Consider the following 26,717-nt stretch of genomic DNA (forward strand, 5'->3'; position numbering starts at 1 on the left):
TACTACAGACAAACAGTTGTCTTTTCTTTGCGATTGACTGGACGCGATACTCGCTTCCTCACGGCTCGCGGCAAACTCACGGCATTCAGGACTCATGCATTAGACTGATACCTCTCGTTGAAACATACAACAGTCTCAATCTGGACCCATGATGGACTCATATGGTCGGGACTTGTTCTCGCAACAGGATAGACAAGTTTTTTATCTTTCCTTCGCGATTTTCTGAACGCGCAACTAACGCTCCCTCGCGTCACGCTGTTGACATACAACATGCTGAACACATGCGTGACGCACGCGATCAAGATTTTCCCTCGCATGGGTTTACAGATGTTGATGCTACCTTACAGCATGATGATCTTATGCTGGAAGCACTGGAACCTGTCTCTCCCTCGAGGCTTACAGTACATAAACGTGATGCTTCTTCGCAACTGGACGATATCCTTCACGAGATTTCTTCAGGACAAGATGAATTATTTTTGGAAGATAACCGACAGGATGACGCAGTTTTGTCTCCTACTCATTCGAATCAGGGAATCGATGTTCCATTAGCCGAATTAGAAGACGAATCTCAGGATTCATTACAGTCAGCTGATTTAAAAAAAAAAAAAAAACTTCTGACAGTGTTAATGTCTCTGTACCCAGAAAATTTTTTCTCAACCTATTCTTTAGAGTCCGCCCTCTCAGTTTTTGAAGGTTAGACCCCGAAAACATCCTCCTTCAAGAATATGGTCCTGGCTAGATCGGTTAAGAGAGTTTTCTCAACTCTCAGCCAATGGACGTCTAAGAGAAAGGATCTAGGGAATGCCTCCTTTTTCTTTTCCTCACTCGGGTCAACCATGAGCAAGTCGAAGTTTATGTGGTCCAATTCTGAAATGGACCATCGGCTGAAGTAAACTATTAGTCTTCAGCCTTACGGACTGGACTCTCGGAACTCTCGCAGAAGCCACAGACCCTAAGAACGATGCTCAGATGCATCTGATTGCCTGTCTGAATAAGGCCCGTAGGGATGGCCCCATCGAACTTTCCGCCCCTTTTTCACGGCAGGAGTTCTTAAAAAGAGGACTATGTGTTGTTCCTTCTTATCTTCAGGTTTGTCCCTTGTTCGGAGATTAACAGGCTGCGCAAGATTTTTTCTCTAGGACTACTAAATAAATCCTCCCAGCTAGCTTTTTAGCAATGGTACAAAAGGAGACTCTTCCCATTCGTCAGCTCTTTCGTGGGAGAGCCCCTTCAAGGGGAACTCAGAGGATTGCGACTGGAGGTCAAACTCGCAGATTCTCAAAACAACAAACCGAATAAAAAAGTGAGACGTGTTATGCCCCCCATGTCGTCAATACCCTTAGAGTTGACAACAGTCCACTCAGGAAACAAGGCAGCATCTCTTTAAGAACAAGTGAGCCTTATGCTGTCGAAATCAGTCATAGAAATGTAAAGGACACCTCCACGGAGGGGATTTACAACATACTTTTCCTAGTTCCGAAAAGTTGGGGGGGGGGGGTGATGTCCAACGTGACTCCCTGACTTCACATAAAGGGAGTAAGGTTTTTCTTTGTACCTGGACGACTGACCACTCCCAGCAGAATCACAAGTAAAGTGTCTGGAGGCTCTTCAAAGGATAATGCCCTTAACGCAACAGTTAGGTCTAATGGTAACCTGGCCAAATCTTAACTAACGCCCTCACAGAATTTCATTTTTCTTGGGATGATAATCGGTTCAGATCGCGCTCAAGGCACTCCGGGAATATCGCAAGGACTTTCCCCTGGTGGTCACCCGGCTACGGTTGACGATCTCTCGCAGCAATCAGCACACGGTTTAGTTCGCGCACATGGCGCGCTTCAAGTGTCTGGTCTGTCTGAACTAGAGAGGTCGATTTCGTCTGTTTGACGCATACGATTTGCGACAGGGATCTGTGGATAGAGTGTCAGAGGAAATGACACATAAATATCAAAGAGCTAGTGGCCATTCACCAAGCCCTGATTACTCACTTCATAGAAGGGGAGAAAAACGTCAGGACGGATCTACTCAGCAGAAGAAGGCAAATTCTTACTGCACAGTGGACCCTACATCACAAGTTGTGCACCAACCTTTGGCGCTCACTCTGTAAAGCTGGAGTCAGTCAACTTGAAGACACCCGGAACCAGGCAAGACAACAGCGCAGGGAGAGAAGACAAAATCGTCGAGATCGGATACCCCCGGTTAACCCAGACCTGACTTGCCAGTTGTGTGGCAGAGTGTGTGGATCCAGAATTGGTCTTCACAGCCATGCAAGATGACACCAACGACAACAGATCTAACTTCATCCCCATCACAGCGAAGCAGAAGTCGTCTTCGATTCGAAGGACAGCAATAAGCAAGTAAGCAGACCTCTTCGCCTCACAAATGACATAGAGGTTGCCGGTATTTTGCTCTCCAGTACCAGACCAGGAAGCAGTCGCACTGGATGCTTTTCTTCTGAACTGGGAAGGTTTAAACGTGTACGCTTTTCCTCCATTCAAGATCCTGGACAGAGTCCTGAAAAGATTTAGGGATTCGCCCAACGTCTGCATGACCATGATAGCTCCTTTTTTTTTTTTTTTTTTTTTTTTTTTTTTTGGCCCATGAGACATTGGGTTGTGGAGATGATGGAGTGGATGGTAGATACCCCCAGATCATTACCACTGTTAGGGTTGACTAATCTGAGTGGGACATATTTAGAGTGTGGTGCAGGAATAATAGACTTTCCTCTACCAATACCTCTATAGGCAATATAGCAGAGTTTTTCTGTTGTATGTGCATACAAAAGAGAAGCTAGCTATGCCTTTCATCAAGGGTTACTTCAGCATACTAACCTCCGTCTTTTGTAACCGACACATTGGCGTGTCAGGTAACAAGGATCTCTCAGATCTCATTAGATCTTTTGAGACGACTAAGAGTAAGGACAATCCAACCTCCTCGTGGAACCTGGATATAGTCCTGGCCTTTTTAACCCCAAGTAGGTTTGTAGAGTTAAAAGCCATCAGCAAGAAGATGGGCTTTAATGGAGACAATGCAATTTGCTCCCTTCAGCTAGGCTTTCTTTTCAAAGACGAGAAAGACAGCCTCTGATGCTCAGTTAAAAAGCCCTCTTTGCCTTTATCAAAGAATGCCCTGGCCTTTTTCATTAAGGATTTAATAAGGGAAACTCTCCAGGATTGTGAGTAAGAAGTTTTCCCTATCCTTAAGGTAAAACCACACGAGGTTAGAGCTGTAGCAATTTCTATGGCTTACAAACACAATAAAATGAAGTCAATTTTGGAGCCTACTTTCTGACGAAGGAAATCAATCTTCACAGACTGCTATCTCAAAGATGTCCAGACCCAGTATGAGGATTGCTGTTCCCTTGGTCCGTACGTTACCTCCGGCTTCGTAGTTATAGAAGGGTCTACTGTCTCTTCCCGATAACTTAATATATACCCTTGCCTTTTCTCTTGTACTTGTGTTCACAGGTTGTCTGTGAGGTTGTCGCAGCCTTCCGTCAGTCTGGATGCAAGTCAAGTTAGTTTTAATGTGTTCACAGATAGTCTGGAACGTTGTCGCAGCCTTCCGTCAATCTGGGATGCAAATCAAATTAGTTTTAATGTGGAGTAGGTGGTCAGAATCAGTATCCTTGGCTATACCAGGTTTGCAAGGGTGGTGGTCTAGCCACTCTAAGGTCGAGGACCTTATGGCAGCCCCAAGAGACTTTTCAGCCCCCTGAGTGGATCGCTGAGTCTCTTAAGGAATGGAGGCGAAATGAGGCAGTATCATTGTGAACCCAGCTTCCTTATCAGGTTGTAACGCCAGAATCAGTATCCTTGGCTATGCCAGGTTTACAAAGATGGTGGTCTAGCCACGCTAAGGTCGAGGACCTTGTGGCAGCCCCAAGAGACTTTTCAGACCCCTGAGTGGATCGCTGAGTCTCTTAAGGAATGCAGGCAAAATGAGGCAGTATCATTGTGAAGCCAGCTTCCTTATCAGGTTAGAACCGTTAGTACTACTATTGTAGTATTTAATAATTATACGAATTCCCAATGGGACGAGGTTTTCAACCCACCTCCAACTGTGTGAATCAGCTATATGTATGTAACTACCAGGGAAGTTACATATTTAAAAATGGTATTTTTATTATAAAATAAATATTTAAATATACTTACCTGGTAGTTACATATATAAAAGGGCCCTCCCTCCTCCTCTCTGAAAACAGACATATCAAATTTCTGAAGATGTTGGGAATGGTTCTGATAACCTAGGAGTGATGGCGCTCATGTATGACCACCTACTGTCATGGTGGCGATCGCCACGAATTTGAATTTCTGTCGTGCCGCGTCGCGAAACGCGGGATTTAAGCTATATATATGTAACTACCAGGTAAGTATATTTAAAAATTTATTTTATAATAAAAATACTATTTTTATCATAATTATGAACCTTTGCCTGTTTAATTTGTAAAAGATCTTTTTTCAATATTAATCTTACCCGATGATCATGTAGCTGTCAACTCTGTTGCCCGACAGAAATCTACGGTCGGGATACGCCAGCGATCGCTATACAGGTGGGGGTGTACACAACAGCGCCATCTGTGGTCAGGTACTCCAGTACTTCTTGTCAACACCACCTCAATTTTTCCTCTGTCGTGCCACCGGCTAGACCTACTTGGATACGCTGTTGATTCTGGAGTTATTGTTCACGATTTGGTGATGTATTTGCTCTAGAGTTTAGCCTTCGCTATTCAGGAAGCTTTAACATTAGCTTAGCAAGTTTTTGGAATTAATTTGATTTAATTTTGGTGACGAAGAGAGTATGAACTCTCTTTCACTTTTAAATGGCCGACCCTTCCCTTAGACGGAAGTGTTGGTGTCGAAGAGAGTATAGACTCTCTTTCTTAATTTTGCTTAACAAAGTTATAGATTTATTTTATATCTCTCCGCCTTTTATAGGCCTCTTCGATTAACTTCCTTTTATTATAAACTTATAAAAATTAATTTTTATGTTTGTTTATATGCGACCTTTCCTAATAGTAGGCGGTCTTTTCTTGGAACCGAAGTTAATTAACATTGAGCCCGTCATATCGTTTTTACCTGTTAAGATTTTATGCTATTTTAATTTTAATGTTTTTGAAAGAATTTCTTTGATAGTCTCGTACTGTTTTCAAAGTTGAACTAACGTTTTGTTTTGTCTCCGCAGTTGTTGACGTTCAGAACGTTCAACTTGCGCTCTATCGTTACGATAGAGAGAGAGTATTCACGGTTTCACGTTGCAGTAAGAGTAAACCGATTCTAGCGTTTTGTTCATTCTTTCTTAGCTTAAATGGTTTTAATTCTAATAAAGGAACTTTTTATTTGGGAAATCTTTCAGTTTTTTTCCTTTAACAATAATATGTTTTAACGATATATATAATTGGGCTCATCTCTCAGGTTCTAAGTCAAGAGAGAGAGAGATAGAGACGGAGGGAGAGAGAGGAGGATAAACGTTTCGTTCAAGCGGGTAACGTTGTTATCGTTTTTGCTCTTCTCCCTAGTCTCTTTAGGGGAAGAAGGTAAACGTTTCTAGAGTTTTATTCTTGTTCCCAGGCTTTATGCGGTGAGAGATTTTAAACGTAGTTTATTTGATCTAGTGTTTAGTCTCTTTTCCAGCCACTGAATTCTTTATCTTTCATTATGTTTTTCTGTTACATTGTAATACTGTTTTCGCAATTACTAACTTTTAATGAAGGATAGAATTGCGTGTTTCAGGTACAAACCACTTAAAGTTTCGAGTTCAGTGAAATAAGTGCAAACAGAAAATCAAAAGTGATAAAGTGATAAGCGCAAAGTGTTACAGTGTTGCGTTCGAGGGTTCGTCTGTTCGTGCCAGTTGTTCGCCTAGTCTGGGACCTCTTACAAGCTCCCAAGCCCAGGGGAGAAGTAATGTCGAAGGACTTATGGGTTCATCAGGCCTTGATCGACGAACAGACGTTTCCCTCCGTGGTTTCGGGTGTATCCACTCACGTAGCCGACGTGATCACCCCACCCACACAAAGACGAGAGAGCCCATTTATTCCTCGTCTGCGGAAGAGGTTTCTCGCAGAAACCATGGACCAAATCTTGCAGCTTTTAAGTGCAAGTCGGTCCCTTCCGCGCAAGTCCAACTCCTAGGTGTAGCCACTGCCACTGGGTCAGTTCGGACTTGCTGCAGTACGACAACTGCACACCTCCCAGAGAGGCAAGGTGGTACCGCAACAGGCAGTAACTCCGTCTGTTGCCGCACCAGCTGTTTTAGACCCTCAGTCTCAACGGACAGTAGCTCCGTTTGTTGTTGTCTTTCATAGACCCTAGTGGTCCATGCTGCAGACTATACAGTCTCAGCTTGCTCCTTCATACAGGAGTATCATGCTGGAAGGTTGACAATGCAGCCTGTTAACCTACAACCCGCCGAGGTTGTGCGCTCAGCAGATACTGCGGCTGCCTGCTCCCACCCTCCACCTGTGAGAGCTCCACCTCCGATGCGCAGTCCACCCTGCCAGACGCATGTTCTTGCTGCGCCTCCTGCTTTCATGCGTGAGTTGCCGCATCGGGAGTTGCCGGGTTCCAGCACTATGAGGTAACCTCCTCAACCCATGAAGCAGGAGCCTCATGCTATGCGGCATCCTCCTCAACCCATGAGGCAGGAGCCTCATGCTATGCGGCAACCTCCTCTACCCATGAGGCAGGAGCCTCATGCTATGCGGCATCCTCCTCAACCCATGAGGCAGGAGCCTCATGCTATGAGGAGCCTCATGCTATGCGGCATCCTCCTCAACCCATGAGGCAGGAGCCTCATGCTATGAGGAGCCTCATGCTATGCGACATCCTCCTCAATCCATGAGGCAGGAGCCTCATGCTATGAGGAGCCTCGTGCTATGCGGCATCCTCCTCAACCCATGAGGCAGGAGCCTCATGCTATGAGGAGCCTCATGCTATGCGGAGCCTCATGCTATGCGACATCCTCCTCAACCCATGAGGCAGGAGCCTCATGCTATGAGGAGCCTCATGCTATGCGGCATCCTCCTCAACCCATGAGGCAGGAGCCTCATGCTATGCGGCAACCTCCTCAACCCATGAGGCAGGAGCCTCATACTATGCGGCATCCTCCTCAACCCATGAGGCAGGAGCCTCATACTATGCGGCATCCTCCTCAACCCATGCGGCCTGAGCCTCATCCCATGCAGCATGAGCCTCATCCCATGCAGCATGAGCCTCATACCATGCAGCATGAGCCTCATCCCATGCAGCATGAGCCTCATCCCATGCAGCATGAGCCTCATCCCATGCAGCATGAGCCTCATCCCATGCAGCATGAGCCTCATCCCATGCAGCATAAGCCGCATGCCATGCAACATGCTCTGCATACCTTACAGCATGCTCTACATACAGCATGCTCTGCATTCCTTACAGCATGCTCTGCATACCTTACAGCATGCTCTGCTTACCTTACAGCATGCTCTGCATACAGCATGCTCTGCATTCCTTACAGCATGCTCTGCATACCTTACAGCATGCTCTGCATACTATGCTCTGCATACAGCATGCTCTGCATACCTTACAACATGCTCTGCATTCCTTACAGCATGCTCTGCATACAGCATGCTCTGCATACCTTACAGCATGCTCTGCATACCTTACCGCATGCTCCTCAGTCACACATCTTTGGTTGTTGCCAACTCACAAGACTGTCAAGCAGTTTCATAACGTTGCCTTCTGGTCTGCTGCTTTTGCACCAGTGAAACCCTCACTGAGAGAACTTAGCTTTTCTCGGATATGGTTCCTGTAGATGAGAAAGTGCTATTCTCCCTCCTTCTGATATTCCCTTGAGGACTCTGTCATTTGGAGAGGAGCCTTAAGCTGCTTAGCCTCCTATGGACTTTTATTTAAGCATAACATGCTTCCAGGGAGGGTAATGGTTCCGCTTCAGTCGCTAACCCCGTCTGTTGCCACACCTGCTCCCATAGACCTTGAGCTTTGTTGCAAGACATGCAGTCCAAGCTTAGTCCTTGTTAGAGGATTTTTTTTTTGTTTACGGAGTCAGTGTGTCACTGGGAAGACGTTCAACAACCAGCAGAGGGGACTTGTTGTGACGCAGTGCGGCAACCTCAGCAACCCGATAAGGAGTTGTCTGTACTACCCAGACAGTCTAGACAGTTTCGGGTTGTCGCTGTACTTCCTCGCTTCCCCATGGTTGACAGTTCACAGACTGTGCAGCAGTACCATGATCTTGTGTCCGGCTCCGTCAGACGACTGGCTTTTAAGAGCTCCCACAAGTCGTCGCTGTCTGGAGAATCTCAGATGGACTATGGATCTGACCAAGGAACTGGGCCTCCTGGTCAATTTAGAGGAGTCCCAGCTCGTCCCATCCCAGACCTTTGTCTACCTGGGTATGGAGCTTCAGAGTCGAGCTTTTCGGGCTTTTCCGTCGGCCCCAAGAATCTACCAAGCCCTAGAATGCATCCAGAGCATGCTGAGAAGGAACCGATGCTCAGTCAGGTAGTGGATGAGTCTAACAGGGACACTTTCATTGCTGGCCCTGTTCATCGAGTTAGGGAGACTCCTCCTCCGCCCCCTTCAGTATCATCTAGCTGCTCACTGGATAAAGGACATGACGCTAGAGACGGTCTCAGTTCCTGTTTCCGAAGAGAGGAGGTCTACTCTAACGTGGTGAAAGAACAGCTTTCTTCTCAAGGAAGGTCTACCTTTGGCTGTTCAGAAACCCGACCGCCGTCTCTTCTCGGACGCATCAGACACGGGCTGGGGTGCGACTTTGGACGGACAGGAATGCTCGGGAACATGGAATCAGGAGCAAAGGACACTTCACATCAATTGCAAGGAGCTGTTGGCGGTTCATCTGGCCTTGATAAACTTCAAGTCCCTCCAGCTTAACAAGGTGGTGGAGGTGGACTCTGACAACACCACAGCCTTGGCTTACATCTCCAAGCAGGGAGGGACTCATTCGTGGAAGTTGTTCTAGATCGCAAGGGACCTCCTCATCTGGTCAAAAGATCGAAAGCTCACGCTGGTAACGAGGTTCATTCAGGGCGATATGAATGTCATGGCAGATCGCCTCAGCCGGAAGGGTCAGGTCATCCCTACAGAGTGGACCCTTCACAAGAATGTTTGCAGCAGACTTTGGGCCCTGTGGGGTCAGCCAACCATAGATCTGTTCGCTACCTCGATAACCTAGAGGCTCCCGTTGTATTGTTCTCCGATTCCAGACCCAGCAGCAGTTCACGTGGATGCTTTTCTGCTGGATTGGTCCCATCTCGACCTGTATGCATTCCCGCCGTTCAAGATTGTCAACAGGGTACTTCAGAAGTTCGCCTCTCGCAAAGGGACACGGCTGACGTTGGTTGCTCCCCTCTGGCCCGCGAGAGAATGGTTCATAGAGGTACTGCAATGGCTGGTCGACATTCCCAGGACTCTTCCTCTAGGAGTGGACCTTCTACGTCAACCTCACGTAAAGAAGGTACACCCAATCCTCCACGCTCTTCGTCTGACTGCCTTCAGACTATCGAAAGACTCTCAAGAGCTAGGGGCTTTTCGAAGGAGGCAGCCAGAGCGATTGCCAGTGCAAGGAGGACATCCACTCTCAGAGTCTATCAGTCTAAAGGGGAAGTCTTCCGAAGCTGGTACAAGGCCAATCCAGTTTCCTCAACCAGTACCACTGTAACCCAGATTGCTGACTTCCTGTTACATCTAAAGAACGTAAGATCCCTTTCAGCTCCTACGATCAAGGGTTACAGAAGTATGTTGGCAGCGGTTTTCCGCCACAGAGGCTTGGATCTTTCCACCAACAAAGATCTACAGGACCTCCTTAGGTCTTTTGAGACCTCAAAGGAACGTCGGTTGTCCACTCCAGGCTGGAATCTAGACGTGGTCCTAAGGTTCCTTATGTCATCAAGATTTGAACCTCTCCAATCAGCCTCTTTTAAGGACCTCACATTAAAAACTCTTTTCCTCGTGTGCTTGGCAACAGCTAAAAGAGTAAGTGAGATCCACGCCTTCAGCAGGAACATAGTTTTCACATCTGAAACGGCTACATGTTCCTTGCAGCTCGGTTTTTTGCTAAAACGAGCTTCCTTCTCGTCCTTGGCCTAAGTCGTTCGAGATCCCAAGCCTGTCCAACTTGGTGGGGAACGAACTGGAGAGAGTACTTTGCCCAGTTAGAGCTCTTAGGTACTATCTAAAAAGGTCATAACCTTTACGAGGACAATCAGAAGCCTTATGGTGTGCTATCAAGAAGCCTTCTCTTCCAAGGTCTAAGAACTCAGTTTCTTACTAATCAGGCTTCTGATTAGGGAAGCACATTCTCATCTGAAGGAAGAAGACCTTGCTTTGCTGAAGGTAAGGACACATGAAGTGAGAGCTGTGGCTACTTCAGTGGCCTTCAAACAGAACCGTTCTCTGCAGAGTGTTATGGATGCAACCTATTGGAGAAGCAAGTCAGTGTTCGCATCATTCTATCTCAAAGATGTCCAGTCTCTTTACGAGAACTGCTACACCCTGGGACCATTCGTAGCAACGAATGCAGTAGTAGGCGGGGGCTCAGCCACTACATTCCCATAATCCCATAACCTTTTTAACCTTTCTCTTGAATACTTTTTATGGGTTGTACGGTCGGCTAAGAAGCCTTCCACATCCTTGTTGATTTGGCGGGTGGTCAATTCTTTCTTGAGAAGCGCCGAGGTTAAAGGTTGTGATGAGGTCCTTTAGTATGGGTTGCAGCCCTTTATACTTCAGCACCTAAGAGTCGTTCAGCATCCTAAGAGGACCGCTACGCTCAGTAAGGAAGACGTACTTAATAAAGGCAGAGTAATGGTTCAAGTCGTCTTCCTTACCAGGTACTTATTTATTTTATGTTATTTTTGAATAACTAATAAAATGAAATACGGGATACTTAGCTTCTTTGTTAACATGTATGCTGGTCTCCACCCACCACCCTAGGTGTGAATCAGCTACATGATCATCGGGTAAGATTAATATTGAAAAATGTTATTTTCATTAGTAAAATAAATTTTTGAATATACTTACCCGATGATCATGATTTAATTGACCCACCCTTCCTCCCCATAGAGAACCAGTGGACCGAGGAAAAAATTGAGGTGGTGTTGACAAGAAGTACTGGAGTACCTGACCACAGATGGCGCTGTTGTGTACACCCCCACCTGTATAGCGATCGCTGGCGTATCCCGACCGTAGATTTCTGTCGGGCAACAGAGTTGACAGCTACATGATCATCGGGTAAGTATATTCAAAAATTTATTTTACTAATGAAAATAACATTTTATTTGTACAGCCGGGGAACTTTTTTTGCTAATATATTGGAGCAGAAAATTTATCTGACCTTTCTTTGTAAAAAATGTTGTTTATCTGACTAAACTGTCTCAGATCTGTGCCAATTATCTTTTATTTTAATAGAATGTGATATAATAAAGATTGCATTATAGTATGAGTGGTAAAGCTGTAAATTTAGCATTCAGGGAAGTACTGGGGCCTGTTCAAACTTCATAAGCTGAGTAGTTTCTAGGTTGATGAGAAAGCTTTTTTCCATAAATTTTTGAGCTTGTGACTACAGTACTGTTAAAAATCCTGGCACATGAAAATTTCTGATGGCATTGAATTTTATTTTCAATTGAGTTATCACTATGGGTGGAGGTATAGGTTTTGTTTGAAGTCCTGACCAGCAGCGAGTTTTATTTTCATTTCAGGTATTACCATGGGGGGAGGTGTAGGTCTTTCCGTTCATGGACAGTTCCGTGTTGCCACTGAAAAAACGCTGTTTGCCATGCCAGAGACGGGCATTGGGCTTTTTCCAGATGTTGGAGGATCACATTTCCTTCCAAGACTAGGTGGCCGTCTTGGCATGTACTTAGCGCTAACTGGTGAGTTTTTTCGATTGCATCTTCAACAGCTTTCATGGATAATTTTGCAAGTTAAACGCAATACTGTATTTTAGAAGTAAAAGAAAGCAAACTAAATGCACAGAAATTAAAAAATTAAAGTGATAAAGGAGACCATTTCAGAGATACTGGTAACAATTGTAAAGCTTCATTTATTTTATCAGAGATTTTCACAGATTTTTGGTTTGCAAATTCAAAGTTCTGCATAAGATACTCTTATGCATATTTACATATAGAAAATTCTCAGTTTCTTCATGAAAAAGAGGTTCCCTGGCAATTCAGAAAATGCTCTCATGAGAAAATTAATTTGTATAGGGTAGGATGATAGTAACAAAAAGGATGAAAATATGATAATGGCCTAAGTAATTTAAATTGCGCAAATTTTTTCAACAATTGATGGAGTTCAGATGTATCATGTATCAATGGAGATTCAATTACCAATTTTTTCTGTAAAGTAATATGCATGAAGATTAGACTGAAGGAAGTAAATCTAATTTTTCATATACAGTACTATATCTTCTTTAAGTTTCATAAATGCTTATTTCATAACTGTTGTTTTTTTTTTTTTTAACTTTACTTACAGTAAATTGTGTTAAGACCTGTCTAGCACTATGGGTTAATGTGAACTGTAGAACCTTACTTTATTACATTGCGAGAGAATTCTAAAAGCTCAATTAAGTTAACTGTGATCTTGTAGATTCTGCAAATCTGTGTTTCTTTGTCTAAATAATGAATTTAATTTTGTTTGAAGGGCATAGGCTAAAAGGACGTGACGTGCTCAAAGCAGGTGTCGCAACACATGTTTGCGATTCAGCGAGGATTGGTGAACTAGAGGAACATCTTTTGAAACTCGATTCTCCTTACCCAGAAGATATTCAGTCAACACTAGATAAATTTCAGGAGGTGCGTAACCATTTAACTTTTTTTTTCACTCACTGAGGAAGGTGCTAATCTTCTTGGAAGAGATTTGGAAAAGGGTTAGTACAGTTATGCATTTAATTAAAAGAATAATCTCAGTATATCAGATTTATTCCACAAATATCATGAATTTGTTTGGTGTATTACAGTTTCCTTTATCTTAATCAAAGCCTGCAGTGCTCACAAATAATACATAAGACTAAGCTTTTCCTCTTTTCATATTATTACAGGAGTCTACTTTCAGCAAGAATGAGCCATTCTCCCTGCAGCCATTCCTACCACAAATCCAAAAGTGTTTCTCAGGTGGCAGTGTCGAGGAAATAATATCTAACTTGGAAAAAGTGAGAATTTTGTCTTTTCCTTATTGAAATTATTCTCTTTTCTATGCATAGATCATTTATAGCTCTTAGGTATGATTCAAGTTGAAAATTTAGAAGTTACTAAGTGAATTTAGGGCATGCTTTATGGTATAATTTTATAGATTTATCTACTTTAATAGAAAATCATATTTTTACAGTACAATACATACATACATCCATATACCAAGGCACTTTCCCCAATTTTGGGGGTAGCCGACATCAAACAAATGAAACAAAAGAGGGGACCTCCCCTCTCTATATTCCTCCCAGCCTGACAAGGGACTGAAACGAGTTCGGCTGTTACTGCTAGGGTTACATACTTTTGTTTAATACAATACTGTAGCTGTAATTTGTACTAAAGAGCACTGCATGTCTGTCATACATGCAGAGAGCTTTAGAATTAACATTTATTTGGGAGTTAAAAATATCCCAAAGACTTAGAGTAAACATAAGTTGATTTTATCTGCAGATTACCTAATTGTTAGATATCAAATGATCCTTCTAAATTTTCTATTCATTTACTATAATAATTATGAGCATGTAATTTTGTTTCACAGGATGGTTCTGAATGGGCAGAGAAACAAATAAAGACTCTAAGCAGGATGTCTCCTACATCTTTAAAGGTCACATTTGAGCAGATAGAAAGAGGTGCGCATCTCACCCTCCAAGAATGCCTCTCCATGGAACACCGCATTGTTAGTCGTATCTTTAAAGGGCATGACTTCAGGGAAGGTTAGTGGTTAATGTTAATTTCCTTTTGCTCTATATTGATAATTTGTGCAGGTCCATTTTGTAACTAGATTAGGAAAATTCTGCTTTGCTGGTACGTAATTATTCAGATAGATTTGACAGTACTGGTGTAATGATATTATGTTTGTACAGAAGGCCCTTGGTTTAAGATGGAGATCCACTCCTATGCTGTTCTGTAAATCAAATTTCAATGTAGGTTGAACACACCTAAATACAGTACTGAAAGGATGTCTATGCTACAGTAGAGAACAGTATGGTCATAATCTAGGTCTTTGGACATAAATCTCATTTTATTACATGGAAACATAAACGGGTCTAAAAAAACAACACTTAACATGAATATAATATAGAATCATACACAAGAGTAAAAAACTACAATATTGTAATACAGTACAACTCCTTACAAAGGAAAAAGAAGTCCAAGAGGGATTCTTTGGCATCAGACTTGGCAGTGTCCAAGCTGATGCCGAAGAATCTCTCTATTTCCTTCTACCCAGCTTCTGGCTTGAAACTTAGTCTCCTTCGACTTCCTATGGGGCTGGATACTCCAAAGGAATTTGTAAGAGGACTGCTTAGAGGGAGACAGGAGTATTGCCTTCCCCAAAAAAGTTAAAATTCCTTTTGTCTTTCTTTCAAAGTACAGTACAGTACAGTACTCCCATTATTGTGCTGATTGACAAGGACCTATGATAACTCTCACAAGGACCTGGAGCTTGGTAAATTATGGCTTTCCTTAGGTGTTGATGGTGCCTCTTTGGCTGATAAGCTTCTTGAGGTGTTAGTTCCTGCTAGGACCCAGAAATCGTCCATTGGTATGCCCTCTTCTTCAGTCATATGACCTGCACATCAGCGATGTGATTTGGTGCCCTCAATATGCTCTTGCCTGCTGCTGCAAAGGAGTCTCCTTCGGCTGTTGCAGAGAGATCACCGCCAGCCTGTAAATCCGTAACGCCTGTGAATTGTGATAAGCGGAAACCAAAATGTATGTGCTCGTTTTCCCCTGCAGCCATCTACCAAGAAAAGTGGGCCTTCTACGATTGGTGTCGTAGATGGGATACTTCTCGGGTTGGAGTCTCGCTGCAATTGATAACTAATTTCCTCATCTACCTTTGTAGAGAGAAGCTCCTTTCAGTCTGCATTGAAAGGCTATCAATCAATCTTGAGTCAAGATTTCAGAATAAAGGGCGTAGAACTCTCCTCTTTGTAGTAACTGTCCGTGCTTATGAGTAGCTTTGAGCAGTCTTTCTCTTCCAGAGAACTATGAACGTCTGACTTAGGATGTCAGGAAAGTTCACAGTTCTCTTTCAAGCGGTCTCCATACAAACTTTAAGAGAGTGTGTTGGGAATCTCACACTCAAGACTGTCCTTGGTAAAGAGAGTAGGTGAGCTGCGTGGCATATTGCAAGTTACAAGTCATTCAAAGTGATAGAAGAAGGTCTCCTTTATGTATTTTCCTGAGTTCTTGGCTAGGACCCAGAACCCATCCAGCCACAACCCCAGGTTCAAGTCCTTCCCCATCTTTTACCTCCAAGATGCAAGTCGTGATTAGGATAATCTGCTACTCTGTCTTGTGAGGGTGCTTAGGCACTACCTGAATAGAAGTCAGTGTTTCAGATTGAAGCGCTAGAGGCTGATGTGGTAACGTTCTTGACTGGTGATTGCTAGACTGGGGTTGGAGTCCTGCTCAAACACGTTATTTTCTTTTGTCGCTGCAACTTTACCATCCTTGTGAGCTAAGGATGGGGGGTTTGGGAGAGCCTATAGGTCTACCTGCTGAGTCATCAGCAGCCATTGCCTGGCCTTCCCTGGTTCTAGCTTGGACGGAGATGGGGCTTGGGCGCTTATCATATGTATATATGGTCAGTCTATAGGGCATTGTCCGGCTTGATATGGCAATGTCACTGTCCCTTGCCTCTGCCATTCATGAGCAGCCTTTAAACCTTTAAACTGGTACTGTACAGTTACGAAAGAGATATCTATGAACAAAATATTGTTATGGCTTCGTGAGACCATCAGACGTGTACTCGCTACTTCAGGAGAGACTGCTGGGCTCACAAATTCAGAGGTAAAAGTTCTGTCATAGCCTTCAGGAAGAATCTTTCTGTGGCACAAAGTGTCGAAGACAGGAGTTTGGAAATGCCAAACAACCTTTATCATCCACTACCTTCAGGAATATACATAAAGGTCCCTGGGTATCTACCAACCTTCCTCACAGGACAAGAAGCATCTTGCCTAAAGTGGGGTTTACATGATCGAATGGTTCATTGGACCCGGTTGACGAACCTGCTTCTCAAACAGTTCGAAGATGTAGAGTCAGCCACAAATGCATAAGGTTTGTGGACAATAAAACCCCGCCCACAATATTCAGGCGAAAAGACTCTTCGAACCATTCGACAACCGAATACCCTGTTTACACGTTCGAACATCACTTCAAACACTTGTGTGTCTGCATTCGTGTAAACCCTCCTTAACATAGTGATCGCAATGTAAGTCTACAGTGAAAGGTAGGAATGTATGGCTGTTTTTCCTCTTGTTTTCCCCTCTTAGGGTTCAGCAGTCATGCTGTTATGAGCTGGACTTGACGCTAGATGCAGGTGACCAATGCAACAGAATAACTTTTCTTAGCAATTAATTTTGTATTGAAGTATCTCCCATCATACCATACAAGGGGTAAGATGATTGGAATGTAAGGAAATCCATTTTTCATAAATACCCATTAATTCAGACATCATATCCTTTAAGATATACACTAGAATCTTCAGTGACCGTGTACCAGTTTTCTGGTAGGGACCTAGACTAACACCTGCGATATCTTCATGTTCAGTTATATAGGAGATTGGCAGGAGACATGACTTTTGCTACTTCACAGAACCAAAATACATTGGTATCTCCTGGGTTAGTTACAAGTAACCAGTCAGTTTTGGTTATAGGGACTTCATCCTCCGATAGATGAGTTTCCTATTAAAGGGTAATGATTTGTATTCATGTATGAATAAGTGAAAAGATTCAAAATTAAATTGTATTTTTCCTAAATAAACAAACCTGTCGGGTGGACGGGACCTACCCACCACCCACTAGGCAGATGTTTTCCTCATTCAAAGTTTAAACATATGTTCAAACTTTGCTGAAGTTATACATACATATACCAAGGCACTTTCCCCAATTTTGGGGGGTAGCCTGAAGTTATACTTCTATTAAAGGACTCAGAGTTTTACTATAAAAAATACAAAGTACTCTACTAAGAAAAATTTGTGATATATTTAGCTTTCAAACCTCTATTTCAAGTAATGTTCAAATTTATGATATATACTGTACAGTAAACCTTTCTTAATTGTTCTGTATTTGAGTACATTGAATTTAGAGTTTTTATAGCTCTTGTAACTTTACTGATGCCTTTCTTGTTACATCTTTATTGCCGTATTGATGAATATTTCTGCAACTGTAGATAGCTATTGTAATATGACAGGTGTGAGAGCTTTGTTGATTGATCAAGACAACAAACCTTTTTGGAGTCCAGCCTCTTTAGCTGAAATTTCTGATGAAAAAGTAGAAGAGTATTTTTCTCCACTGACCGACAATGAAGAATTACTTCTTTAGATACAAGCCTTGCCCTGATGATTTTTGGTAGATAATGTTAATTCAGTGAAGCACTGCATGGGCTATTGTTTTTTATACTGAAGATCATTTCAAAGTATTGATATTCCGAGTTTTGCCACTGGTTTTTGTTCCCATAATAATTTTTATCATCTTCATGTACACTTCACTCCCGTCATTAATGTTTTCATATCAGATTTTCCTTGTGTGAGATCAATATAAAATCAGTACGGGATTCTCCCCTCCCTCGTGCACTTTCTGCATGAAATATTACCTGGTTTAAGTCTGTGTACATCCTCCTTTCTCCATGGTTTTCGGGGCCATCTTATTGGTCTTTGCCCTTGTGTGTGGTAGTTCTTCCACATCTGCTTTTGTGTTCCTCTTCCCTTCTCATCACCTCAAAGTCTGTTACCCAGTGTCTGGATGCCACATCTCTGCAATTTTCTCTTTTGTGATTTCTAACACTCCAGCCATGAAGTTCAGCATTTTGTTTTCCTCTGCTTCAAGGGGAAGTAATCCTTAATTTAGAATTGAATTTGGTGTGATCAAACCCTTTCATTTTTGCATTAAAAAATCTGGCCTTTTGAGGGAATATGGAAAGGACCCATATCAAAGATATTTATGAGCATAGGCCTAACTGTGCTTTCTTGCATTACTGAAATATATGCATAAATCTCTTTATGCTTAAACAATTTTTTTCTACTATACTGAATATTTTGATTGATTGATTTATGCAATTTTGGGCCATTTGAACCAAGGTTGAGTTATTATTACAGTAAAGTATTGTGTAGATTTGTTTTTAAGACCCTTTGAAAAGGGAGAACTTTGAATTGAAAATCCTCAACTACAGGTACAGAGCTCATTACTGTATTTACATAGCATGACTCAGGTTTGTATGGTTAGGAAAAATACAATTGTTTTAAAAATTTGTAGTATTATTTTATGGCATATTAAATATGTACGTATTGCTCCTAGATTAGTATGTAAACTAATCCTGTCTACCTGACAAATTATCCTGTAGGACAGATACATCTTCAATAATAGTGTGAAATGGTTGTATAAAAAAGTGGTCATTTTATTTGAGGTGCCAATATGGTTAGTGTATGTGTTAGGTTAGGAAAGTGAGCGAGTAGTTTCCAGTGAGATGTGTGATGTTCCCAAGGTTGTTTAATTTGTTTGTTGATAGAGTTATAAGAGAGGTGAATACTTAAGTCCTCGGTCAAGGATTGAAACTGACAGATGAGAGTGATCATGAGTGGAAGGTGACACAGTTGTTTGTGTGTGATACTCGATTGGTTGCATACTCAGAGAAGCTGGGACAATCAGTGACAGTTTTTCGAAGTGTTTGTGAGAGAAGGCAGTTGAGAGTTAATGTGGGTAAGAGTAAGGTTATGATACACGAAAACAGGGGGTGGTGTTAGATTGAATGTCATATTGAATGGTGAGTTACTTAAGAACTTGGGGTCTGTTGTTGCTACAAAGGGTGGAATGGAAGCAGATACTGTATACATCAGAGTGAATGAAGGATGTAAAGTGTTGGGGCAGTGAAGGGAGTGGTAAAAAATAGAGGGGTAGGAATGAATGTAAAGAGAGTTTTGTATGAGAAAGTGATTGTACCAACTGTGATGTATGGATCGGAGTTGTGGGGAATGAAAGTGACGTAGAGACAGAAATTGAATTTGTTTGAGCTGAAGTGTCTGAGGAGTATGGCTGGTGTATCTTGATTAGATAGGGTTAGGCACAAAATAGTGAGGGTGAATACGCATGTAAGAAATCAATTAGAAGCTAGAGTGGATATGAATGTGTTGAAATGGTTTGGCCACATATAGAGAATGGAAGATGTCCGTCTGCTGAAGAAGGTAATGTTTGCAAGATTTGATAGGAGAAATACTAAAGGAAGGCAAAGATTTTGGTGGATGGAGGGAGGGAAGAAAGCTTTTGGTGATAGGTAGATAGAAGTGAGAAAGGCAAAAGAGCGTGCTTGAAATAGGAATAAATGGCGAGTGATTATGACTTCAGTTCCAATAGACCCTGCTGCTTCCTCCAGTCGCCTTGGTTATCGCTGAGGTAGCAGCAGTAGGGGATTCAGCATATGAAGCTACATTTGTGGTGGATAATGGGGGAGTGTGGGCTGTGGCTCCCAGCAGTACCAACCAAACTTGGATGAATCCTTCCCTAAAATTGGGGGAAGTGCCTTAATAAATAGATAGATTTTTTTTTTTTCATTTGAATTTTCACTTTGCAGATAAGGTCAGAATTTGCAAATTTTCGCAAAAAAAAATATTGTATCCGGAGTCGAGTACTGTACTTTAGTTGAATATCATACTATTGTATTTCTGTCAATCTCCCCTGATGTTTGTATTGCTTCCCTAGAAACCTGGTTTAATCAGCACTTGTCCATAAAATTTATAAAATTTTCCAATTTTCTTTTGCTTCAAATAATACATGCCCTAACAAAGGAACAGACCCGTTTACTGTAAGTGGTAGGAAGCACAGGTTGTTGCCTCAGGAATTATAGTTTTCAGTTTCTCCATTAATCCGGCAGTGATCGCGCTCACACACACTCAAATTGTTTACATACTGCGTTTCAAGATGTCTTCCCCTAGTTTAGTTTACAATTATTGCCTGGAATGTACACAGAAATTATTTTGGGGAGATCATGTTCCACATCCCCATGTATTGTGTTAGGGGAAATTCTGTGATTTAATCATCATTGTGAAGAGTGCATTGTCACTCTCTGTCCCACTAATGGGAAAATACATTTTGATGATTAATGATCAAGCTAACAGGTTTAGCAAGCTGTGAAAGACTACGCTAGTTTAATGTAGCGGGATGACGACAATATTGACACCCCGCCAGCTGTAAACAACACACAAGTTCAGCCTTTTTTCAATAGTGATGAGCTTCACAAGCCATTGACATCACTTGTTCTCTTAAACTTTAAAAAAAGTCCAGTGAATCCTCCCTTATTGGTAATTTTGGTCCGTCTCAACTCTTCAAACCTGACCCACCCTCCCATAGTCATTATAAATTAAAGTATTTCATTCAGTAAGAGTTCTGAATATATTCCGTATTCCAGATTCAAAAGCCTCGCATAGAGCCTCAAAATCTTTACATACTTTAATTCTGCTGCTGAACCCATGCTCTGTAAAACTAAATTAAATTGTGAGGCAACAGACCAAGCAGGTTGGTCTGATCCAAATATTCCTTCTGTTCGCTCTAGTAAGCGTCTCTCACCCGAACAGTAACAAAAAGTTTCACATTGCTTATGTGGATGATGTGTCATATCGTATGATTCCTTAATCCCTTAAATTCTGAGTTTCAAGTAATTTAGATCGTTTTCATCATGTTTCAGAAAACACCCTTCACTGGCACGCTTGGCCACTATCGTCTCGCATAACTTTAGTACTGTAAATATAAATTGATACGAGTCTACGAGTTCCCACTGCTAACCCTTTTGCAAAGGGTAAACAATCCAAGAAATCAGTTGATATTCACTCAGTTGGGCCAAAAAAAGTGAGGAAGTACCACCTTTGCATAACCTTATTGCTACACACACAAACTCTAGTACAGTAAAGGGTATAAATTAAGTTTGGAAGCATCTTATCAATATAAATTGTCTCGAGTTCAGACAAAGACTGGAGATTCAGGTTCACTTTTAGTGCTTAGACCCTCTTTAACACAGAAGTGTGCTACAGTAATTGATATAAGGCATTTCGAGTACTGCACCTGACCTTTTCTTGGAGGATGATTTAGTACAGATCAATCATTGTACCTGAAAATAAATTTTCAAATCAGGGTATGCATAGAATGGGTATAATTTTCAATTAAAATGAGTATGTGGTTTAAAGATTTATGAAACTGTTCAATAAGTAATTGTTTTCTTTCAATTCAGCAAAGGATAGATGTTGGCTTTAGTGTAAGCTAAATGCACAAGTGAATTACAAGCATTGTTGATTTAGGCAGGCTTTTGAGGAACACAGTATGATCTTGTCACTTTTACCTTCCTTCAGATCCAAAATGCTTTTAAGGCTAAGAGAGTTTTCCTCAATTTATGTACATTCCTTCACTAAAACTGGATGAAGACAGTAAAGTAGAAAGTTTTTCATCCAGTAAAAGTCATAGAGTTGTACTGTATTTTTGACAAACCAAGGTAATACAGATAGTGTCCCTAGTTTGTTCAGTGGACTGAGGGTCCATAATAGTAACCAAAAATACTGACATTTCTTGTTAAAATTTCATCACACAAACACACTAGGAATTAGATTTAAAAATCATCAATGCTTTAGTGTGAAGGTGCATGGTAAGTGCATAGCTACTTCCCCGTTTTTTTGAAGTTTTTCTTTGGAAAGTTTCTAGCAGAAGGTCAAGGGTGTACCAAGTAGGGGTTTGTAAAACTATTTTAAAAAGCCAATCTACTGTACTGTATTTTTTAATTACTTTTGTAAGCAATTTGGAATCCTTAATTTAAATGGCAAATCAAAGTAAGCTAAACAAGTAATCTAGACCAATTTTGTAAACTTAACTCCATTACATTGCTTGTACCAAATTTAGTCCTCTTCTCCCTTCGATTGTACCCTACCTCCAACAGTGTGGGAGTCAGTACTGAAATTTTTTCCTCTCCTTCCTTCAGTTGTGCCCCACCTCCAGCAGTGTGGGAGTCAGCACTATGGTCATCTGGGGAGATTCATAGTAATGAATAGAATTTTAATGATGAAATTTACCATTTCTATACACAACTGATATTCATTTACATGCCCACCGTCCTCTCACTAAATCATAGTAGTATGAGGAGGGATAATGTTGACTTCGAAACTGAAAGCTATATTTCCTGAGGCAAGAACCTGGACTTCTTACTACTTAAGGCAGAGGGCTCTGTTCCTTAGTTAAGGGCATGTATTGTTTGAAGTGGAAGAAAATGTTAAAATTTTGAAATTTTACGGTTAATTGGTGATTAAACCAGGCTACAGGAGAAGAAGCAATATTACAATCAGGTGAGTATAGGAATAATTTTTTTTTATTAAAATTCTAATTTTCACTTGAGTATTAAGTTGCCACCTTGGAGCTACGATTGTCAAGTGCATGCTCTGAGATGTTCAGACTGTTGGGCACCTTTCTGGGAAGGTAGAACATTGCAAAAGCATGTGTAGAGGCTGTCCCAAGGGTGCTGGAACGTGTCCTCGAGCACAACTACTAGATCTGTAACCGGAGAGCAGTAAATCAGAAGCTTGTTGGTTAGAGCCATTGCTAAATGGTCTATTGACGAGGCATTTCACAAAGTCAGGATCTCCATCACTATCCGAAGACAAAAAGACCATTCTGCACCAACCATCTTTGTCCTTCTGCAGCTTGTCTGCTGTAACATTGTTCTTCCTTGGAACAAACCGGGCAGTGAAGGTCATTGAATTGGCCTCCCCCCACCCGAGAATCCTTACCGTTAGTTGACACAGCTGGAGGGACATTGGTCCTCCTTGCTTGCAAATGTAGGAAACTACAGAGGTGTTATCGCTCATGAACACCACAGTGTGTGTCCTTTGAGAAATTGGGGAAAATTCTTGAAAGGCAAGCCAGGCTGCCTTTAGTTCTAAGATGTTGATGTGAACTGTTGGTCACGATACCATACGCTGACCCAGATGAGCTTCCCATCTTTCCCTTGATACATGCGTGAACAGATGAACCTCTGGAGCAGAAACCAAGAGTTGACTTCCCCTCTGAAGATCAGACTTCAGCAGCCACTATTTGAGGTCTTCCTTGGCAACTTCCTTGACTGTCACTAGAGGATCATCGAGATGTTGCAACCACAATGACTTTACAAGCAATTGAAGTGATCTTGAGCAAAGCCTACCTCCGGGAACTAACTGCTCCGTTGATGACAGATTTTCTACCAAAGGTGTGCTGGCAGATGTGGCTGACTCAGGAAGGGAAGAGCTACTTCTCTCAGGCATGATATCCTGCTCTGCAATGGAAAGACCTTACTTTGAATGGTATCTAGTTCCATTCCAAAGTAGACCAGCCTCTGCGTGGGGATGAAGACAGACTTCTCTCAATTTGTCGTGACTTCCCGGTCTTGACAAAAATTGAATTCTGTCTTGTAGGACCAGAAGGGTTTCCATTGATTCCAGGAGAATCAACCTGTCGTCTAGGTAATGAAGGAGCCCGATATCAGCTTGAATGCCCTTGTGAAGACCTGTCGACAGACCAAAGAAGATGAGCTTGAACTTGAAAACCCTTCCCGTAGACTACCACTTAAAGGTACTTCCTTGACGATGGGTGAATCGTTATCTGGAAATAGGCTTCCTTGAGGTTAAGTGTTATTAAGAAATCCCTTTGTCTGTGGCTAGTATTTTCATCCTGAATGTGGTCTAATGGACGTACATGTTCAGAGCTGAGAGGTCGATGACTGGTCTAAAGCCTCTAGACGCGTTTTTCATGAGAAGAATCGACTAAAGAAGCCAGGAGACCTATTATTGACCTCATGAAGGGCTTTCTTCTTTATCACTTTTCTTATTTCCTGCTGAAGGGTCAGATGTTTTGCCAATCCTCGGCAATAGGATGACGTTGATACTGGAGAAGGGATCAGGGGAGGGGAAGAGTTGGCGAACGGGAGGAGGTATTCTAAGTGTAGGACCTGGGCCTTCCAGTTCTCTGCTCCGTGGAACCACCACACTCCTCCAATTCCTTTGTAGGCATAGCATCATTGGTGGTAAGGCACCCTAGTGCTTGTAGTTCCCTCTGCCTTTTCCCCTACCTCGGTTGCGTCTCTGGATCTCATGCGAGGGGGAATCGTTTCTTAAGAATGGGCTGTAGTTGGCAACTCCCTATCTTAAAGGTTAAAGGTGACTGGTTTCAGTTCCGGTTCCATCAGAATAGATGCTCACCAGAACGTCAGCCGGGCAAGCCCAACCCCCCACTGTGGTGCCCTACCACAGCAGTAGCCTCCCCAGTAAACAGCTTAAACTCACGGTCCTGGGCGGGGATCGATCTCTTGCCATGCGAAATGCTAGGCAAATACGTTAACACTGTACTAGCCAGGAGGCTAGTACAGTGCTACATCTTAGGCTGCAGAGATTGGTTCGATGGCTTCAACTCTCCTGAGGTTGATGGCTATGGTGCCCGAAAAGGCATTGCCACCTGTATCAATGAGTCCTGCGTTTCTTCTCTCCAGTCTTTCGTTGTTCTTGCGATGTCGTCAGGTGGAAATAGTAATGGTGTCTTTAGGGAGCTGTTTTGAATATCCAACTTCTCTTGGCGACCAGTGCGTTTATGTATCCTTGAAATCATTGCTTCCCAGCAATTGAGTACCCAGTTTGGCTACTGGTTGGCAGCCTGATGCATAAGGTATTCACCCCTCCCCCAGCACCCGTTAAAACAACGTCTCCTAACGCTTTCTTCTTCACCGGTGTGGTGAAAACTTATGGGCCTGCACAATAGCAGACTGCTCGAGACCAGTGGTCAATCCAAAAACCAGCCTGGGAAGTATTCATAGCTGTGGCTTCCTTAGCAAATGCTTCCGCTCAAGAGAAGCAGACCGGAACTGCTGAAAGCCTCTCCTTAGAATACCCTGGTGTGATGAAGGCTACTTTAGGATCATCGACAGTAGTGATGGCAATGGTCTAAAAATCCTATAGTAGTACCGTATTTCTTTAGTTTTGAAAAAGGGATAGAGATTAGGCCAGAAGACTTGCCAAATTTTAGGGTATCCCTCTCTCCTGCTACGTTGTCCTCAACATTTTCTACAGCTAACTTGACTGAAATAGACGAGGTTTAATGTTGGAAAGAGCGCTACACATATGATCAATACAGGCCTACCTGCCCTTCGGTGCCACCTAAACCGTAGACTCCCTGGATGATCCTGAGTACTCTGAAGAAGGTTAATGCACTTTCCCTTTTTCCATTGCCATTGTTTCGGGGGTTGTGGGTTGAGGGGTGATCTCTTCAGACTTCTGTAACGCAGGCGGACGCTGCTCCCCCTGGTTCTTCTGCTTCTTTTGAGATTGGAGGGTCTTCTTCACGAATGGGGGCGAGTGGCGAGTGGGGCTTCAATTGTCTAGTCTGAGAGTCTCACAGACTGTAATTGTTGTCTGGGATCTAATGGTGGAGCTTATCCTTCCTATGGGCACGCTGCTGAGAACGGCGACATTTTCTGAACGTTTGTAGTTCTTCCAGGGGTAGCTAAAGGTAGCGGCCAAACGAACTCTATGAGAGGGAGGTTGTAATTCTCTGTAAATAGAAATCTCCTGAGGAGAGGCTCTTTCTGTGTAAAAAGAAATTCCTGAGGAGAGAGAGCCTCTATGTGTTCTTGCCCCCACATCTCTAGGCAGTATAACTTGTCCTTTCTTCCTATCTCTTCCCCTGAAGTGGAACCCTATCTTTGCAAGTGAAGAATAAATCCGAGGTAGAGGGACATTCTGCTTGGAACGAACCAGTAATCCTTCCCATTCTCTGATGACGGAATCTTTAGGTGAGTTGTCGTTTGTAGGAGTGCCGAAGAATTGCGAGAACTATACGGCATGGGTTAGATGGGACAGAAAGTGCTGATGGTAAGAGTGCCCGGAGCATGAAGGAAAACACATTAGATCACGAAGGAGGAGGACAATGGGCTTAAGAGCGCTCGTTAGAGCGTGATGGCAAAAAATGCTTGGAGCGTGTGGGCGAAGTGTGGCTTGAACGCGAGGGCAATGGCGAGTTTGTTGAAGAGTGAGAGCGCAAAGCTCTTCTACAGTGTGATGGTGAGACACTCGGTTCGCGATAGCAAAGCTCTCCTAGAGTGCGATGATGAAGCTGGACAGAGAACTAGAGCACCCTAGCTCAATGGCGAGAAGCGTTAGAAAGGCGGTGCCCCTCATGCTTGGTGATCTGCAAGACTACTGAAGAGTGCTTGGTCGGATGATGGAGACAAGGAGAAGCGCTAGGACTATGACGCCGGGAGTGGTGATGGCGCTTGGAGCGTGAAGGCAAGACACTCACAGAAGGTCTAGACAGCGAGGATCTGGACAGTGACTGTCTGCGATTAACTTTCAAAGAGGAACTCGCAAGGAAGTTGATGAGCAACCCAAGGCGAGCGCTTGTGAAGAGGAGGACGACAAAGGTCAATAGCTTTCTGCATAGTTGGGAGGAGGAGGAGAGCTGCATACTGCTCCTGGGTGGACCCAAGGGCCAACAATGTCCTGCTCCGAACGCTTTGAGTTCTG

The 26,717-nt window shown here is 42.8% G+C and overlaps 1 protein-coding gene across 3 annotated transcripts in view; it reads left to right on the forward strand.

Moving 5' to 3' along the window:
- The window catches only part of LOC137614363 (3-hydroxyisobutyryl-CoA hydrolase, mitochondrial-like), a 37,768-nt gene that overhangs the window by 9,885 nt on the left and 1,166 nt on the right, over positions 1-26,717 (forward strand). For 2 of the 3 annotated variants that reach the window (XM_068344150.1, XM_068344151.1), the window contains exons 4-7: positions 11,714-11,887; positions 12,657-12,808; positions 13,054-13,164; positions 13,740-13,914. In XM_068344150.1, the coding sequence (XP_068200251.1) occupies positions 11,714-11,887; positions 12,657-12,808; positions 13,054-13,164; positions 13,740-13,914 (612 nt within the window). Of the gene's footprint in view, positions 1-11,713; positions 11,888-12,656; positions 12,809-13,053; positions 13,165-13,739; positions 13,915-17,398; positions 17,557-26,717 lie in introns of all 3 variants that reach the window. The other variant, XM_068344152.1, reaches the window with a different exon arrangement.

This window comes from Palaemon carinicauda, chromosome 20 (assembly GCF_036898095.1).
Source record: "Palaemon carinicauda isolate YSFRI2023 chromosome 20, ASM3689809v2, whole genome shotgun sequence".
NCBI classification, from domain to species: Eukaryota; Metazoa; Arthropoda; class Malacostraca; order Decapoda; family Palaemonidae; genus Palaemon; species Palaemon carinicauda.